General features: G+C 43.5%; 1 protein-coding gene across 7 annotated transcripts in view; it reads left to right on the forward strand.

Moving 5' to 3' along the window:
• The window catches only part of BPGM (bisphosphoglycerate mutase), a 31,277-nt gene that overhangs the window by 1,900 nt on the left and 9,946 nt on the right, over positions 1–19,431 (forward strand). Inside the window, exons 2-5 of one of the 7 annotated variants that reach the window (XM_085570048.1) lie at positions 6,099–6,211; positions 10,671–10,712; positions 15,430–15,522; positions 17,914–18,569. In XM_085570048.1, coding sequence (XP_085426174.1) covers positions 17,969–18,569 — 601 coding nt within the window. In that variant the 5' untranslated portion in view covers positions 6,099–6,211; positions 10,671–10,712; positions 15,430–15,522; positions 17,914–17,968. Of the gene's footprint in view, positions 1–6,098; positions 6,212–10,670; positions 10,713–14,304; positions 14,411–15,429; positions 15,523–17,913; positions 18,570–19,431 lie in introns of those variants that run through there. The other 6 variants (XM_085570050.1, XM_077783312.2, XM_021551937.4 and 3 more) reach the window with 6 other exon arrangements.

Below are 19,431 nucleotides of genomic sequence, written 5' to 3' on the forward strand. Positions count from 1 at the left end.
AATGAAAGTGGGAATGTTATATCCACACATGATCTAAATGGGATGTAGAGATTTGTTGCGTGCATGGAAGAGCCACCAAGGGAAGGACTGCATCATGAAGTTACAGCAAGAATAGGTGGAGATACGTGTTCTGCTTTCTCTAATACAGACAGAGGTAGTTGAACATCCAGAACCCATTTTTTGTAATTCAAGAGAGTTTCCTGGAAACTAAGCATTAAGAATTAGAATGTAATTTGGTTTAAATTTAGTTTTGTTTTTAAAATGAAAATATTAAGCCCTCTCCTGAAAATGTTATTTTTTTGGGGACAAACCAGTTGGAGTTTGAGTTGGCATGATTTTTTAAAAAAATTGAATTTCATGTTACCTAGAAGCTGTGATACAAAATTCCTTGTAAAGAATATTCAGAATTTAAGATTTAGAAGAAAACAAGCAGCATCACTTACATGTTCATTTCACAGATCTTCCAGTTTCTGTTGAAGGGCAGAATAGTTGTTATCTCCTCTTCAGTCAGTTCAAAGTCAAACACCTAAAGAGAGATACAAGTGGAAATCACTTCTTTGAACAAATCAAAGAGAAATACAAGAGCAGCTCCACACTGGAGAATCCATTTTCACACATGGACCCCTGAATTATGAAGAGCAACTGGTTTTATAGACATAAGGGATTATTTTATGATCATTGCTAATTCTAGATAAGACATTTCTGGCATGTTCCTGTGTGGGGAGTCCAAGCAAGCTGTGCCTGCTCATCCATCCACAAGCCATGGAACAGGGAATGATATCATGTAAGGATTGCTGATTAAACTCTCAAGAAGTAGGCGTGGGTTAACACTCAGTAAAGTGTAGTTAAGAAGGAAGAGCCCAGCCCTCTTGCTGCAGGAGGCCATGGCAAAGGTGATAAAGGATCACTGCCAAGCCATCCCTGAGGGGCAGCCCCCAGCTCACTCCTGATCCCTCACCTGGAAGCTCTCGACAATGCGCTGTGGGGTGACAGATTTGGGAATCGCAATCACATTTCTCTGGATCTGGAAGCGAAGGAGAACCTGCAAGGTTTACATTCTTTGCAAGAGCCCCTGGGAGGGGAAGTCACATCTGAAGGTGGTCAAGAATCTTTTTGATGGCCTAAGAGTTAATACTGTGTCCTGGAGGTAATGTAATAAAAAAATTTGCATTGTTAGGGAAAAATCAGAGGAGTGCCACAATTCGTAGAGACTCTACCCTTTCTGGAACTCTGTTTTCTTACACTGGGAAGGAGTAGCCACCTGTGCTGGGTTTTTTTTTGTGCTTGGCTGCAATCTCTTTGATCCTGGGATCATCCAGAAGGGAAGGATTCCCAGGCTTAGCCCTACACAGAGGAAACAAATCAGTGGCAAGAAACCCCCACAGAAAGATTCAGCACAGCAACAGAGATCTGTGTTTAAATAAGAAATGAGTGGTGTATGTGTAGTCTCAGTGCTTCAGTCATAATCCCCACCAGCTCCCTGGTGGATTGCAAAGCAAATTTACCATGGTCTGTCAGGAGAGCCAAGGGGACAGTATGCAGTCACAGCCAGCCCTTTGGACTGACAATACTTAATCAGCTTCTCCTGGGTGAGGTATGGATGAGATTCAATCTGCCAACACAAAAATAGAGTCTGACAGTGGCAGAGCTGTTGCAATATTGTTATGTTCCTAATTTATCTCCTAGTCCAATTAGAGGCTGCTTTTTTTCCCTAATTTGACAGTGGCCTTCATGATAATACCCATCCTTAGTACTAAAACCACCTATTTTGATACAAAGTGCTTATACAGTTTTTGCTGGTGGGGCGGGGTTGGGGGGGGGAGGGGGGGGGAGTTGGTTTCACAAAGCTTATCTCTGGGTTCTGTATTATTCCAGAAAGACTGTTTTCAGGGAACTTCTCCAACATCCTTAAACAGTGGTTGAGCAAGGTGATTAAAAAAAAAATAAAATAGGAGTATCCAAGTGCTGTGCTCTGAAATATCTATAGAGAGGGATTTAAAGTACATCCTGTGTCTACTGTGTTCACCCTTTTTGCATCTCCTCATTCCACTGTAATTGGACTTTATAATCCCACAAAACCAGTCACCTGCTGTCACTTTGCAGCTCACCTGGACATTTGCAGGCTAATGCTTCAGTCCTGGCTTGTTCAAGATTCCTTCAACCTGCTTATGGTTGAAGTTGGGGAATCCAATGGCTTTTACCAGTCCACAGTCCACCAGCTCTTCCATGGCCTAAAATAGCAAAATCATCATCCAGTGAGCAAGGCAGCTCATGATGATGTTCTTCCTAATGTGACTTGTTTTCCACCACAAGCAGCATAAAAGAACTATTTAAAGTTGCAAAGTTCTCTGAGGGAAAAGCAGTGCTGGCATATTAATGCCATCTCACCAAAGCCCAAATTCTCATTCCCTGAGTGTGCAGAAATTCACACCGAGTTGCATGAGGAGAAGAATGATACAGTGGATACTCAGTAATCCACTGTTATGAAAGCATTATCGGTCAGATCTAAACCTAAAATATCTTTATTTCTCTGAAATTTGAGCAACTTGAGAAAGACACAAGAACTGTGGTGAAAACAATTGTGCAGCTGTTATTGTTCCACAGTGAAATTTTTCTAGCTTCAGTCTGGTGTGCAGCTCCACTGGAAGTGCTTGTGCAGCTCCAGTCAAGTAAGGCACTCAGAGAATAGGAGTAACCAGGGATAGGTTAAGCATGCCCATTATGAAAAGCTATTTTGTACTACCTTATGTTCCTTCCAGCTAATTTTCTGTGAACAAGACAACAGTTCTGTGACTGCTGAAGGTAATAGAAGCATGGCAAAGACTGATGAGGACAGAGGACATTCCTCTTCTGCTCTGGCTGAACTTACCTCCCATGTCTGTAGAAGATCACTGTTGCTGGGTATGGCCATGCCTTTGTCATCTTTGGGAAACAATTCCTCTCCAGCCTGTTAGAGAGAGATTAAAGGCTTGAAATAACCTCTGCTGAGACACAGAGATTATTTAGCTGTGTAAAATCACCTAACAGGGATGTAAGGAGGTAAAGCTAATAGTGCATTTAAAAAAAAAATAAGTAATTCTCACCATAACTTAACTAGTTCTTCAGTCACATCTTAGTTCATGTATTTTTGTCATCTACTATCCCAAAAAAGACAGGTGTTTCTGCTGGACCCTCTGATCCACAAAGTGCATGCAGGGTAGTGGTTAATTTAAAGAAAAATATTCTGCAGTCTTACATGAATTCACATCAAGTATTGTTCGAGTTTATTTAGGTATTTTTAAAAAGCTGTGGAGGATTGACTTTGGCCCTGTGAACCCAGGCATTTATATTGGAGTGCGTCTACTGACAGATGTCTTGTGGGGAGGCTCACTGTTGAAATTGCTGTATTTAAAAAATTAGAACAGCCTGTAATTAGACAGTATGGCCAAAGTACTTTGAATTATTTGAATTACCTAAATGCCACAATATTGTGCAGTTTCACTTGACAACTTTGTCCATGTACAGCTAACTAAAACAATTTTGGAGGAATGAGCTCAAAAGCATAGAGATTTTGATAGGTATCATATTTTTGAAATCCAAAGTCTGTGAAACAACACTAAGGCTTCTGCAGGCAAGGTCAGCTCAATCTGTACTGTATTAAGGATTTGGTGATTAAAGAGAGAAATGGGAAATGGAAGTGTGTGATTCTGCAACCTACAGAGGAAAGAATTTCTGTCAGGCAGCAAACTGCACTCCTCTGTCCCAGGGGGTTTTCTTTCAGAAGAGCACACCTTGGGTTTGTAAAGGAAAGGGCAGAGCAGAGCCCAAGGCACCAGGACAGCTCTCCAGAGCTGGACCAGGGGCCCTGCAGTTTTGTGCCTGGGAGCTCTGCAGTACAGGTGCTTTACTCTGTAGCTTCCAGGGGCACCTTCCAGGTGCCCAGCCCCACGAGGGACATATTGGCAGTGGTGTTTAGCTGCACATAGGTCACCATGGTCCTGCACTCCCTCCTGGTTGCCTCACCACAGCTGCTTCTTGCCTGGCTGGTTTAACAGTGGTCACTGGCCAGGACAGGGGACCATGCTGAAGCATCACTGGTGCTCTGGGTCCTCCCATATCCGGCAAACAAGGCTGTGGCTTTGTACGCTCAGCTCACAAAGGTTAATGTGAAAGCTGAAATCAATTAAAATTTGATAAGGTGATTACTTGGGGCGTGGCAGTGGTGTGCCCTGCAGACCTTTCCCTTATCAAAAGATCAGGGTTGAGGGCAGCTGTGTCCTGATCAGGCTGGTGTTTCTGCTGGATCAGCTCCTGCAGTGCCCTGTCCTGTCCTAGGGATTGTCCATGTGTCTCTCTTGTGCCATATGCCAAGGTGTTCTGACACCCTGTTGCAGTTTCCCCCATAGATTTCTTGAGAGAGAAGGTTTCATTCAGTGGAAGTGCCCAGGTTTCATTCCTGGGCACTTTGGCCCAGGATTGTCACAGGTAAAGCCTGGGGGTGTGCTGAAAAGTGTCGGTAAAGGAGTCCCAGGGTAGGGTGTGATGCAGAGTGCTCTCACTCCTGGAGCTGCGCCCTCGTTTCTGGGTGTGGCTGTGGGCTGAGCCCTTGGCTGGGGCAGCGTGTCCCCACCACAGTGGTGGTGGCCTGGGCTGGTGTCCCCTTGACGATGTCTTGTGCCCTTGTGTGCTGATGAAGTGAGACAGCTGGAGAAAACTCTTGTGAGGTTGCAGAGGAAGGAGCTCCTTTTCACCCCCTCCAGAGGTGTTGGTAACCACTCCTCAGGCTGAAAGGTGAGGCACAATGAACAACAGGGAAGTTCGCACAGGGCATGCATGCCAAACATGAGAAGTACAATTAAGTCCCTGATTTTACCCAGTCTTAACAGGATCATCCCTCTGGTAAAATTCTAGAACTGCCTTTTCTTTTTTTTTTCTTTTCTTCACTTCTCCTTATTTTATTATTGCGGGCAGCAGGCATATCACTATGGCTTGTTTTTTAGCAGCCAGTGCAGTCAAAAAGGAGTTTAATAATGCAAAGACATGTGAGTGTAGAAGAGAAAGGTGTCCTGTAGCTTCATGGTCATTGTGGATGCCATATATTATTACTGCCACAAACTAACACAGCCTTCAGCACAAAACCAGAGCAGGATCCAGGATGGATGGATGTGTTTTCATGTTTGCACACACGGGGGCAGAGTTAAACTTGTGTGTGGCCACAGCTTTTGGATTTCTTCAGACTTAACTCAGCAGATTGAATTGGGTATTGTATTCCTTAGATTTTGTAATAATGAGAAGTTGGAAAGTCTCTCTTCCTCTGCCTCTTTTCCTGAAAAAGGATAAGAAGAAAAAAAAATAAAGGTGGCTTACATTTCTAATAAATAGACTCGAAAATTTTCTGGTAGGGACTCAAAAGATACAAACCTGGTAAACCCAGGAAAAGGAAATTAGCTGTTTATCAACAATTTTCTGAATTGTCTGATCCTCAACTTAAAGGCACAAAAAAGAATTTCCATTTCCCTGCTTTCTTTTGCACTGAAATGTATGAGACAGTCTCCTGCTTCAACTCACCACTCTGTCTCAAAGATGCTAAAGATGCTTCAAAACTTGCACTTTTGAGTGTTGTTATGCACGTGGAGGGGAAATCAAGCCTGTTTTCTCCCTCCTGTTAACAAGGCACTTACCTTCAACATTTATGTCTGAGGAGAAGCAGGAGGACTATCTAAAATATAGTATGGTTGGATTTACTACACCTGGAAACACTCTCCTGTGCTCAATAGCTCCAGCTTGTTTTTGACTGCAGCTCCCTGTGGGGATTGTGAGCCATGTGCAGCTGGTGGGAAGCAGAGTGTGCTGTAACAGACCTGGGTTGTTAACTGCACATTTGCAGCCAGAGGCTGCTTCCATTGGGAAGTTTGCCATGGATTCAACAGCATGGAAACAAGCCATTTGTTAAAATGTCTGCCAACAGTGCCAGCTCTTTGTTCTGCCAGTGTAGCACCAAACTTTGTCTAACCTATCCTGTATGTTGTCCCTGGTGTGCTCAGAGTGACTGGATGTTGTGATTTCAGCACTGTTTCCCAGTGCCTCATCCCCAGAGATCCCCTGTGTTCCCCCTACAGCTCACAGTGCAGCAGCGGTGGTGGCTCAGCAAAACAGGGAGAGAAAATACCTCGGCATCTGCATCCCAGTGTTGGCCTGGCCGTGCGGGCCTCCAGGGGACAAAGCAAGAACAGTAAGAAAAGATTGACCTTTTCTTTTTTCCCAAGGACATTCCCCAGTCTGTAGTGTAAACCAGCGAGCTCAAGAGGTGCTGGGTATCATGCAAAGCTGAGAAAGTAGCTGTTCAAAATGGCCTTTTTTATACTTTGTCTCACTCACTGTATGTCACCCTCTAGAGCAAGATGGGCTTCCCGGAAGGAGTAGTCACAGTCTGATGTTTCCACTGGGCACACCAGAAGCCTGAAACAAACATATTTTGGGTTCTCTGAGGAAAAACCTAGCCAATTGTGTTCTGGAGCTGGAGTAACTATTACTGTTACAAATAGAGGAGAGGGGAAAATCTGGGGAACATCAAGTTGAAACTACCCCAAGAGGAATCTTTTAACTTAGCAGAACTGCAGGAAGCTACAGTTCTTGAGAACTACATCAAATGGGGTGGTGGTTTGGTGATAAAGAGAAGTGTAACTTGCCAACAAGTGGGTACCTGAGGGTAAACAGGACAGGAAGATATAGTTAATAAAATTGTCAGGCAGTGGGGAGCAGACCCCTGGAGGCAGTGGAGGAGGTGCTGACAGCAGACAAGGGCAAAACAAGGCATGTTCATGATATTCCAAAGAATAATATACTTACATTTTCTTCTGAGTCTTGTCTACATGAAAATCTTGCACTGTTTCATTATGCTGATGCAAATGCCTTTTTTGGACACATATCAGTTGAAGTATGTTGTGTATTGATTTAGGTTAAATCCCTTCCTTACCACTTCAGTTAAAACAGTAGAAACTACTCCAGCAAAATAACATCCATCCTCCTAAAGACTTCACATTAATTTAATGGCATCAGTTTTTTTTTAATGGTTTAATTATACTGCAGCTTCCTTACACAGGCCAGGACTGGTTGCTGTGGAAGCAGAAACATGTCAGTGTCTTTTGTGTCTTTTCTTTAACTTGTAAAAAGAAACCTTCTGATCACAGACTGGAGAGGTGGATTAATATGGGACTGGCAAATACTTTGCTTGATTTTCTCTAGGTCAAGCCCTGTAAAAAGAGCAGGTACCAAAGCATCAACACAGACCAAACCTTCTCAGTTGTCTCTGTGGGAGAATGGGCTTTGTAATGAGGGGATAGGCAACTTCAATTTAATAGGAAGGACATCATGGCCAGCATCTAAACCCATCTCATCTATAAATGGAAAATTTGCCCATTCCAGTAGTACATTCCTGTCCAGTTCTGTTGATAGGCATGGTTATCACAGGAATGGGATTTTCCTTCTCCTGTATGCAGACTGTAGTTTTCCAAAGCTCATCACTTTAGAGAACAGTTTTTCTTGCCAAGTGGATGCTCTTGTTCTCATGGAAAAATATTTTCATGCTTCCTTTCAAGTTTCAGCAGTAAGCCATGTCTGGTTTTGACAAGGAAAGGGATGCTTTGAATGTCCTAAGAGTGGAGGAAGATCTATGTTTTCCCTTTGAAAAAAACACAAAAGTTTTGAAAAGTGCTGTAAATATTTTCCTCATGTTTGAAGAAAAACAAAACAAAATGAAGCACACAGTAAAACCAATGAGTTCATCTTGATTAGGAACAGCATGAAAAATACCAGTGTGGAATCTGTACAGTTAGAGCTGAATAGAAATTGCTTTATAACCTGAACTCGTAACAACAGGGAAGGCAGATTGTTTTAGCTGACTGAGTTACTCAGGTTTTGTAAATACAAGAGCAGAACCTCATGTGGTGTTTCTCCAGTCACATGGCAGGACCCGTGGGCAATCTGAATGTTTAATGGGGATGTGGAAGGTCCAGTGTTTGCCAAGGAAGTTGGGCTCATTGTCCTTCACTAATCCATGGCTGTACAGTTACTGCAGTCTGTGCTTCAGGTCTGCTCTAGGTTGGGCAGATGGGCTCCTGCACTCTCAGCATCTGTCATTTCCAGAAGGAATTCAGGATGTGCAGGGAGGAGGCCATGGCTGAACACTGTTCTAGCACGAGGCTTCCAGCAATTGTCTTGGCTGGGGACTCTACTTGTCCTGCAACCAGGACTTGTGTGGAGCCCCAGGGGCTGGGAAGAGAGGTGGCCATGTGTGGGCTGCTGCAGAAGCCAGGAAAATTGGTTTGGCCTGTGTGTGCTCCCAGATGCCCCCCCTCTCCCCCCCCCAACTACATGCAACCGTAAGAGCAGATAAAGTGGCTTCTTCATCTCCACAGTTTCTGCATCTTGAGAAGGGCAAGAAGCCTTGGTCCAACAGCATGGGCCTCATTTTGTGGTGTCTTTCTAGAGACATTATACCCTTCCCCACAAAGAACACAGGTTGTTGCCAGATGTTACCTGCTTCTGCACATTTCTTCTTAAGCAGGGCAGGACTGTAGTGCCCATTTTTTCCCTCACACATCCCTTGTATTGATCTTGGCTCAGTTGCCTCAGTCCCTTGTTTGATGCATTACAGGTGCAGACTTGTACAAAGAATAAGGACAGCAATACTGAATGTTTAAATAAGTACTTGACCCATTGCAAAATGTTGAATGTTGTATAGTGCTGAAGCAGAGAAGTCTTTCTTTGTAAGATAAAAAGGAGATACTGAATTACAGGCAAAATATTTTTTCCTGGCCTTTCCATGGATAGGTAGATCTACTCACAATATAGAGGAATAGACTAATTCTGAACAGAAAAAGAGTGGAAGCCAGCCACAAAATTATTTAAGTGAATGGTTTTCTATGTAAGTAAAACAGATGAAAATTCGAATTGAAAAAGTCTTGGAAGTTGGATATTCTGACTCCCCATCATGCATGATTTATTAGTCCTTTCTGACTTTCCACTCATGCTCCTTTTTTGTTAAAGAAATAAGGCAGGGTGGAAGGGGAGGAAGCATGAATTAACTTGTGATACACAGCTATTTATTTAGCAACCTAACTCCTAAAGTTTCCTGGGAAAAAATCCTGTAAAAGAGATGCCTGATTTTGTTGCTTTTTACGGTCAGGAGCAGCCCCAGTGAATTCTGAGGAGTTACAGTAAAAGTAGAACAGTGTGACTCAGTCCTTCTCTTGATATTATCTAACCATGACACATAGGACAGATTTTTTTTTGTAGGAAGCTCATTTTTGTGCTCCATTCAAAACCAAACTGAACTTCAGCCAGTCTTGTTTTGTAAACTGCTGTGATGCAAGAGAGCCACATACCATGGACAGAAACATAAGAAGCACCGGAAAGGTCTTTGTGATTTGTAGAGTGTTTGTGAGAAAACAAAACATCATAAATACAGACAGAGATAACTCCACACACACATCAACAAGGTCTTAGTTAACCCAGGGTTCATTGTAATATGGAAGTAAAAGACTTTAAAGCAGCTTTTTTTTTTTTTTTTTTTTTTGAGGTGAACCATTCATTTTTCATAGCAAGACATTAATATACATGAACTTGAGTATGTGTTGTGTGTTTGTTGTTCTCACCATTCTCTGCAATGACACTGAAGTTCCCAATTTACTCTTTTGGTTGTATTTGCCCAGATTGTTATGTGCTGTCATCATGCTCTAGTATCAGCACTATCCAGTCTGTTTTCAAAATAACTTATCATGACTAGACACCACCCTGCTGCTTTCTTTTTTTCAAAGCACTTTAAAATTATCTCTTCCCAGACAGTTCCTTACTGACGTCTGGTGTCTGGTGCACTTTGTTTATCATGGGGGGAAAAAAGCAGATTAATCACAGGATTTTCTTTGCTTTTGATGCTGCTACAAGAAGTTAATTTGTACAATATTGTGACTAAAAACCAGTGAAATGCTCCAACCCAAAATCTGAAATGTAAACCACTCCCAACCCACAAAGTTTAAAAGTGAACCTTGTAAATCTTCAGATTTTGTCTCTGGCTCCAGAAATAGGAAAATTCATTGTGAGAAAGAATTTTATTATTTTATTTTCCCAGCCATTGAGACCTTGTAAAACTTTTTTTAGAGGTATTTTTGAAGTTTATAACTGTATCCATGAGGATTTCTTCAGAACATTGTATTCCATGCACTTCTCTGTGTGTCCTAGGCACCTGCTGTGCTGAGGTGTTTATTTGAAGATGACAATGTAATGATTTTAAGGGCATAGAGAGCATAAGATTTTTCCATATGCATATGTTCTCAGCTTGGGATATGCAGAAATAATTTTTTTTTTTGAGTCAATATTTCAGAACAACAGACAGAAGTCTCCTTTTTTACTTCAGAATAACATTACCAGTACCTAGCTATTGGGATACCTAAAAAATTCAGTTCCCACTTTAGATTTAGAGCACGATGCCTCCCAAAGCAGCTTCCCTCCATCTGTTTTGCATATAATGAGGGCTTTTATGTATTTTCTTCCTCCTTCTTGATCATTTATTTGGTATTAATGATTCAGAAGAACTTCTGCACTTACTTAAAGACTAAAGCTCTGACTCTGGTGACAAATGCAGGGTTAGTTTAAGTGCTTACAAACTCATATTTTTTTATTTTTTTAAACAGGTTTTCCCTCCAAGTAATGCAGATAGAGAGAAGAAAAAAAAGGTAGAGTACTTTATTTTCTCTTCACATGGACTTATGCTTCTGATTTTGATATAAAGGGAATTACTGAAGTCATGTATTACCTCCATAACCAAACAGGATGAAAGCCCCACTGTGTTAAAACACTAAAGAAGCATTGTATTAACATTAAAGAGGTGTCAAACAGTGCCTAAACTAGTAAAGCAGAAGGTGAAAAAGGGCCTTTGCTAAGGAGCTTAAATTGTAATTGGGTGCCTACCTGGTGTGCAAGTTGTGCCTTGCTGCTCTGTCAGGTGCACCCCCAAGTTTGAGGTAATCTTAGGCTTGGTTTAAGATGTGGTGGTGTGACATGTTGACAAATAGGGGTAGGTGTGTGATGAAAAATTCCCCACGCACAGGTGTGCTCAAGCCAAGGAAATGCTGAGAAGCACATGTGTGAGTACTGCAAGATGTGGTGAGTGGCTCCAACAGAGAGAAAGGAGCCTGGCACGTCCTTGCCTGCTCCTGCTCCTTGAGCTCTGATGGAAAAAGGTTTATTTTCTTTGTGTTACAGTCTGAGGTCTGGTGTGTAGAGATGTATGGAGAGATGCATTAGGCAGGGTCATTTTACAGTGTTGTAATTCTGAATCCTCAGGAGGCAGTAAGGATGTTTTTCTCTTTGTAGTGTGTTATACTCCCAGAGCTTTCTCTGTACAAATTTGTCTGTGGGTGGAAATGGGCCATCATCAATAGACTAGGAATGTGAGACAATAGCATGGATAGCAGACAGAGGAAAGACAGTATCTAGATCTTCTGTAGAGGAAAAAATATCAAGTGTTGAAAATGAATGGGCCTGGTACCCCAGAAAAAGGTGAGGGAGGATTTTCTGGGCACCCATCTGGGTGGCAGAGAGAATGGGCTGGAAAGGAGTAGGGAGGGTCTAGAAAAGGAGACAAATTCATGCAGTAGGAAAACACACAAGAGAACTTCTAGAGAGGGGGTTTCAGGGTTATTAAAGAATGCAAGGACTTGATTACAGAACTTTATTTTGAGCATGAAATTATTAATGAAGACAGATCATGTATCAAATAGTTTTAAACAAAGAGCTTTGTTTAGGGTGTTTTGGAAATTAAAATGGGTATGTCTGCAATGCTCCGTGGCAAACACTGGATCTGGCTTTGAACAAAGTAACTATTCTGTGAGAGAGTACCACAGGCATAATCAGTGAAGAACGCTCCTGTCTGCCACAGTTTTAATCAATCATTAATCAGCCTTTCTTCTTTCCAGTTCTGTTTTCTTCTGCTTCTGCCTTGCTCAGCTCCAGGCCGTTATTCTGAGCGGTGCAGTTGCACTGGTGCCCTGGCAGAAGTTTACACATTGAGGAAAGGAGTTTCCTGGACTAATTCTGCCACAGACATTCCAGTTAAATGCAACAGCCTGGAAGGGCTCCAGAGCAGAGACCCTGAAAAACACAACCCAGCTGGTCTGAGAGATAATAGCTGCCAAGTGAGCGTAGCTGTCTGCAAGAAGTCACGCACAGGGATGTGGCTTTGACTCTTCTGTCCTTGGATATTTTGAAATGTGAATCAAAGTCGTTAGGCTGCCAATGGTCTTGCCTAAAGACTAAAGGAGACAAAAATCTGTATTTAATGGCCACAGAGGTTCTGGATTGTGGCATGGGTTACTGTCTACTCACTTGTGACTCCATAGTGGCATAGAATGTTTCTTTCCTCTAATTGTATTCTTACAGTGCTGATATTCAAGAAAATATGTTTTTCCTTCCATCTCTAGGACCTTTGCTTCTTTTCCTTACAAAGTTAACCGACCAGTTTGCCTGAAGGCATGGTTACTGCAGGTGTGTGGTCCTGCAATAGGATATGGGAGCATTTCTCTTCACCAGCTTCAGCTGATGGGTGGCAAATCAAACTCTTCTACGCTGTGAACTTGAGTATTGCTTTGATTACATAGGCTGGACTGGGTTTATACTCTTAAGTTCTGGCTTAGACAAACCTGACAGAAATGAAAGGTAGTTGTTAATATTAAAGTTGGTGGATGAGGTGAAAAGGATTTTATGTATAGCTGTTAAGAAAAATGCATGTCCAGTAGAAATACTCTGCAGAAGCAGCAGATTTTATTGTGGTTCTGTGGTGAGGTCAGGAATAGCTCTATCAGGAAAGACATTGAAAGTATCCTCCCTGAGATGCAGAATGCTTTCTGGAGCTTCCCAAATGAATAAGAAACTAGTGCAGTAGCCACCAAAGAGATGCAGATGCTGCTCACTAGCAGTCTGGCCACTCTTACCACACAGTGCTGTGAGCCTAGCAAAGCAGGTTTCATCTGGATTAGCCTTCTTTCCCACTGACATCTTAGGATCTGGATATCCCTATAAATATAAAATTAGACACCATTTCTCCCCACAGCACACTAGAGACATTATTATAATACCTCTGCCCCAAATTTCCTTAAATTTGTGATTCATGTAAGTTGTTTCCTATCAGAACCTGAATTCCCCCCACCCCCTTTTGTTTTCATGCACTATCTTTTTAACTTATTAAAAAAGGGAAGATTGCCTTTATCCCCCACAGGGGAGGATGACAGAGCACATTTGGTGTACATCCAGTTTGTAGTCCTCTAAGCTTTACCTTGTGGCTGTCCAGGGGTAAGCATTTAGAGAAGAAAATGTGACTGATGGGGTATGAAAGATGTGCTCTGCTTCTTTTTAGAAATAAAACCAGACCTATGGCAGTAGAAGCACTAAAGTACACCATCTTGCCACACCACTTCCCTCTTGTTTTGAACCAGAGTTGCTCCATCAACTTGCTTTTAATTACTTCAGCTTGGGATTACAGCCTGTGGGAATGAGGGAGCTAGCATGATCCTTAAGACTCACATTGTTTTTTGGTTTGTTTTTTTTTTTAGCCACTGATTTCAGTATGAGTAATTAGAATTTGAACCTGTGAAAAATGCCAATCACTTGGTTTTTAAAAATTTTAAAGTTTAATAATAATAAAATGGTTATAAAAATAGTAATACAAAATTAGAGTAATAAAATTTAGAGTTAGGACAATTACAAGACAATAAAAAGCAAAGAATTATGGACGTCTGGATGCTCTTGGACACTAAGTTATGAAAAGCATCCCTTCTGAACAAAGGAATAGCCTTAAAAGCAATAGCTTATTGCATATTTATATATCATACATGATGTATAAATGCCTTGAAAATTCAGAACATTTCTGGTTTTTGTCAGCTTCTTCCCCCTAATCCTGGTGGTTCCATAAAACGGAGAGAAGGTGGAAGAATGTTTGTCTTTTCTGATAAGGAGGCAGTAACTCTTTATGGGCCCCAAGTCACTGCCATCTCTGTGTGAAGAGTTTCTTGATTATCTCATCTCTTTCTTGAGCTAGTAAAAAAGAATCTCACATCGTAGAGTTTCTGTTTCAACATTATGTTGTAACCTAAAACTGTATTTAACACGCTACTCCGCGGCAGGGAGCAGGGGCGGCACGGCCGCGGCATCCCGAGCCCCCCGGGTGGCGGCAGCGCCGGGCCGGGCGCGCCCGGGGCCCGCCTCCCCGCCACGCCCCAAGCCCATTGGCTGAGGCCGCTGCCCATCCGCCTGGCTGGCCAATCAGCGCGCGGCTCTGTGGCGGGCGCGGAGGCGCCGCGGCCGCAATAAGACGCGCGGTCCGCCCCCCCGGCCCGGCCCAGCGGCAGCTCCCGTGTGGCGACGCGGCTTCAGCCCGGTAATTCCCGGGAGAGCACGGGGTCGGGCGCGGGGAGCGGCCTCGGGGAGGAGGTGGAGCGGCTCTGGGGGCTTTCCTCGGCGGGGCTGTTCCGGCGCCCCGGGGAGGGATGGCGCTGTCGTTCCCCGGGCTGCGAGGCACCGCGTGTGTGCCCGCGGCCGTGTCTGCGAGCCGTGTTCGTGTTTGTGCGCGGGTCGCCGCCCCGCGCCTGCGGCCGCGGGTGTTTGCCGTGTCCGGGAGGTGGTGCCTTACTTGTGGCCGAGCCTCCGTGCTCGGGGAGGGCTGGGACACGCAGGTGCTCCGCACAGGGACGCCTGATAAAAGGGATGGGCAGGGGAGCTCGTCCTGGCTGGAGCAGGAGCCCTGGAAGTGGCCGCGTCTGGTGTTAGACCTTAAAGCTGTGCTTGGCCAGGAGATTGGCCGGTGTAAGATGTTTTCCTGAGCGCCGTGCGCTGCTCTCCTGAGCTGAGCTGGCGCTCTGGGTTTCTGCTCGCTGATAGAGCGAACTACAGAATGGTTTGGGTTGGAAGGGACTTTAAAGGCCATCTGGTTCCACCCGCCATGCCTTGGGCAGCGGCACCTTCCACTAGACCACGTTGCTTAAGTCTCCAACCAGCCTGGCTTCCAACACCTCTAGCAATGGGGCACCCACGGTTTCTCTGGACAACCTCTTCCAGTGCCTCTGTGCTGGATCCAGGTCTGCTCTCTGTATCCTCCGTGGTTTCCCAGAGCTTTTGGTAGATTTGTGCATGCTAGAGCTATGGTAATTGCAGTCTAAACAAATCTTAGGGAGCAAATGATGTCCTGGGGCATGTGGGAGACCAGAAACTTTCCCTTGTTGTAAATGCAGGAGCTGTGCGTTGGTATCTTTTTGGGAGAAGGTATTTGGTGACTTTCCCAACCCATACAAGCGGTGTGTGCTCAGTTTTTTTAACAGCTTTGAGAGCAAATGGTGGCTGGCATAACCATCTGCACTTGTGGGCTCTTTCGAGCACTCCGTGTTTATTCTTTCCCTGCAGGTAACCAGCCAAGGGTGTGTGCTGGCCTCAGTATAAAGCAGATCTTGAGCCTGTGCTGGGATTTGTGTAGGTTTTTCCTTTGCTGTAGGAAAGGTGAGTAGGATTATTTCCATGTGTTGCTCTAAGGCTTTCTAGTTTAAATGCTTCCAGAAGTGGACTGATATTAAAGCAATGCTGTGACTTGCTAGTTGTTTTTAAATTTGTTTGAGAATTGTGCTTCTGCCTATTGTTTCATATAAGTGAACTGGAATTTATGACACCCAGATACTATTTGGTCTTTTTGTATCTCTTATATTAACTAAATTTTAACTTATATTAACTAATTTTTTATTGCTTTTGGATAAAATGCCAATTTAACTTTGGCAAAGAGGTGCATTACCCCTACTGTTGGGTCTTAATTTGGTTTTGTAGATTATGTAATCCGTTCCTGTGGATAACAGAATAAATTAATCTGAATAATGAAGTATTTGCAGAGATAGAGCTTTCTGTGGAGCTATTTTATGTATAGTAGTTCATGCTGTGAACACATTGCAATTTTAAAATATTATCTGTGGTACGTTGAGTGAGGATCAGTTGCTTTAGGTGGAAATGCTATCAAGTGCTTGCTTTTGTTATAAACCTGGGATCTTACAGGGTGCAGTTTAGTGTTGGATCTGATGTGACATGACACCTGAATCCTAGAAATAGCTGATTTCTTTGCTTAAATTGCAGCTGATTATTGGGAGTGGAAAAAGTGGACCATGCAGGGGATTTTGTCTGAGATGTTTCTTGCCATACACAAATCTCAGCCTGCCTTTGTATGAAATAAGACTTTCTTTTGTATTTTTCAGCTGTCTATTGGGTGTCAAACAATACCTCCTGATAGTCTGTAAAAATCTCAGTCCTCAAAGGCTTTTTAATCCTGCGCTGTGCCATTAGGCAAAAATCAGCACTGGAGGGGTTTTGCAGAGTCTCCTTGTGTGATGTAGACTCTGTCTTAGCATGACATTAGAGGAGAATTAAACTGCTCTTACAAGCAAGATCAGATTCCCAAGTCTGTTAATGAATTCAACTTTTCTAGACACTTTTTTTTGAAAGCCTGGAAAAATGAATGCTGGTATTGTGCTGAGTGTTTCCCAAACCCCAGAATGCATGGCCTATGCCATCCTGCCATCTGACCTAATTCAGGGTCACAGAGGGCCTGAATTTGAGATGCTTGGAGTGTGACTGAAGCAGCTCCAACTGATATTTGAGGGGAGCTCCTTAAGCGTGTAATAGAAATCTAGCCTAAGGTTGGGTGTACAGAAATCAGAGCTCAGTCTCCCACTGTCCATGGTTTTGAGAGCACTTAATATTCATCTGAGGTATAGGAGTGGAGTCCTCCCCAGTGCAGAGTTGTATTTATATTTTTTCCCCTGCTCTGTCCATTGCCATCTAGCCTGTGTCTCAGGTCAGAGGGATCAGGTTGGGGTTTTCAGAGTTGCAGTCCTGTGTTAGATGGGGCTTTCAGGCATCCCACTGTCTTGTAGCAGATCTTTGACCCCCTTGGCAGACTCTTGGATATGTGGTCAAAATGTATCTGCCATTGAAGACAATCCAGAGGAGATGTTGTTTGAAAGAAAAAATAGAAAGGTACTGTTTGACCTTATGAATGTGTAGCTGTCTGACTTAATGAGGACAGCAAATAGGCTTTTTGTGCCCATTCCAAAAGTAAAAACATTAATCCTAGTGCCTAAGAATCTGGCATTGTAATTCACAGACAGGAGAGGAAAAATAGACTTGAAAGTCAGGAAGAGGATGGGATACAGCTGGTGAAATGAGGACTCGCTAGTTGTACACTGCATCCCAGAGTATCTGTGTTGTCACACTTGAGTGTGGAGGAATAATGAAGGAGGTGGCCTAAGGAAAAACTCAAGCATAGACTGGCATAATTAGCACAACAGGATGGGGCTATGAAGAAATTATGCAGAGTGTGACTGTGTTGACATCTCCATTGAGAAAAGCCGATAAGGTTTTGTATCTTGCCAGTTGCAGTTCTGTGTTCCCACTCTCCAGTTCCTCTGGCTGAGGGCCACAGCTGCTGTCTGTGCCTGCATTCCCTCTGAGCAGTGAGGATCTGGATAGCCCTGGTGGGCTCCAGCTACATGTGGCACCTCAGAGTTGCCCAGTGAGGGAGATCTGCTGCTCTGAGATCCTGTGATACTGAGTGAGGCTCTGTTTAATCACTTGAGGGAAACTGTAGGCTGTAACAGCTTGTGCAAATCTGCTCCTAATCAATTGTTTTAGTGGGCTAGTTGCAACAAGCTGGGTGAAGGATGGCACTTTCCTTCTCACATGAGATCTCTTGGTTTGGAATTCCTCCCACTCCCAATTGTAATACTCAGCAGACACTCGTTTCTTTGATTGTTTTGATTCTGATAGTTGTTTACTTCACACTACCATATTGCTACTTGTATTGCATTATCTGTGGGATGTTTGATGTGTCTATCTCATGTCCTTGTCCAGATGTATTGCTATTAGATGCCAGATCTACTGCCCTCTGTGCTAAGCTGCAACCAGAATGGCAAAATACAGGCTCGTTCTCCTAAGACATGGGGAAGGAGCCTGGACCAAGGAGAATCGCTTCTGCAGCTGGGTGGACCAGAAGCTGAGCAGCGATGGGATACAGGAAGCTCAGAACTGTGGCAAACACCTCAAAGCGCTGGGCTTCGAGTTCGACCTCGTCTTCACCTCCGTGCTGAGCCGCTCCATCCAGACTGCCTGGCTGATCCTGGAGGAGATGGGCCAGGAGTGGGTCCCCATTCAGAGCTCCTGGAGGCTGAATGAGCGCCACTACGGAGCGCTGATCGGGCTCAACAGAGCAGAGATGGCGCTGAATCACGGCGAGGAGCAAGTGAAAATCTGGAGGAGAAGCTACGATGTTACCCCGCCTCCCATCTCTGAATCTCACCCCTACTACGCAGAGATCTACAATGACCGCCGCTACAAATGCAGTGATGTCTCTCAGGAGAATCTCCCAAAGGCTGAAAGTCTCAAAGATGTGCTTGATAGACTCCTTCCCTACTGGAATGAAAAGATAGTGCCAGAACTGAAAAGTGGCAAAATGATTCTTATCTCTGCTCATGGCAACAGCAGCAGGGCATTGCTGAAGCATGTGGAAGGTAAGGGCCTTCATTTTAGCCTTCTCCTTTCCTCCTTACTCAGTGGCTTGGAGCTTTATGTTTTGTTCTGTAGTGTACATTGCTTACCTGGGCAAGGTAAGAATGTCTGTGGTCTCCAAGGAGGAAGTAGAATGTTGGTCAAGGAAGCAAACTGGGAGATGTGGAAAGGGGAGAGAATTGGTTAGGTTGGTGTAGTTAAGGAAAGGGCAAAATGCTTTCATTTTATTTCTCGTTAATTTAAAACTGCTGTATTCAAACAAAATTTCTGTTTGGTTTAGATAGACAAAAACTCTACAGACTCACATTATTTTTGTTTTTTTTTCAGCTGCTTTGTCAGGTTTGTGATAATCATCTCTTAATTAAAAAAAAACATTGCTGTAACACAGCAGAATAAAAGTGCTTGGCTTGGGATGTGGAAGATGTTCTTATTACTTCAGTGGGTCACCTGATAATTTCACTTAAAAGTTAAGTGACAGAGTTCTGCAGAGAATGGGCACTTGCTGGAGCTTGTGCAAATATTGCACTATATCCCAATATAGAAAATGCATCCCAATAAATAGCCAAGTTGGTGGCTTAGCATAAGTTTGTTTTTTTACCACAGAATGGTTTGTGTTGGGAGATAGCTTTTACAGGCCATCTAGTCCAGTCCCTGTGCAATGAGCAGGGACATTTTCAACTAGATCAGGTTGTTAATAGTCCTGTTCAGCTTGGCCTTGAATGTTTCCAGGAATGGGATATCTGCTGCCTCTTTGGGCAACATGTTCCAGTGTTATACCAGCCTCATCACAGAAATTTTCTTCTGTATATCTAGTCTGAAAGCATCTTCTTTTAGTTTAAAACCATTATCCCTTGTTCTATCGCA

This window comes from Lonchura striata, chromosome 1A (assembly GCF_050655825.1).
Source record: "Lonchura striata isolate lonStrDom1 chromosome 1A, ASM5065582v1, whole genome shotgun sequence".
NCBI classification, from domain to species: Eukaryota; Metazoa; Chordata; class Aves; order Passeriformes; family Estrildidae; genus Lonchura; species Lonchura striata.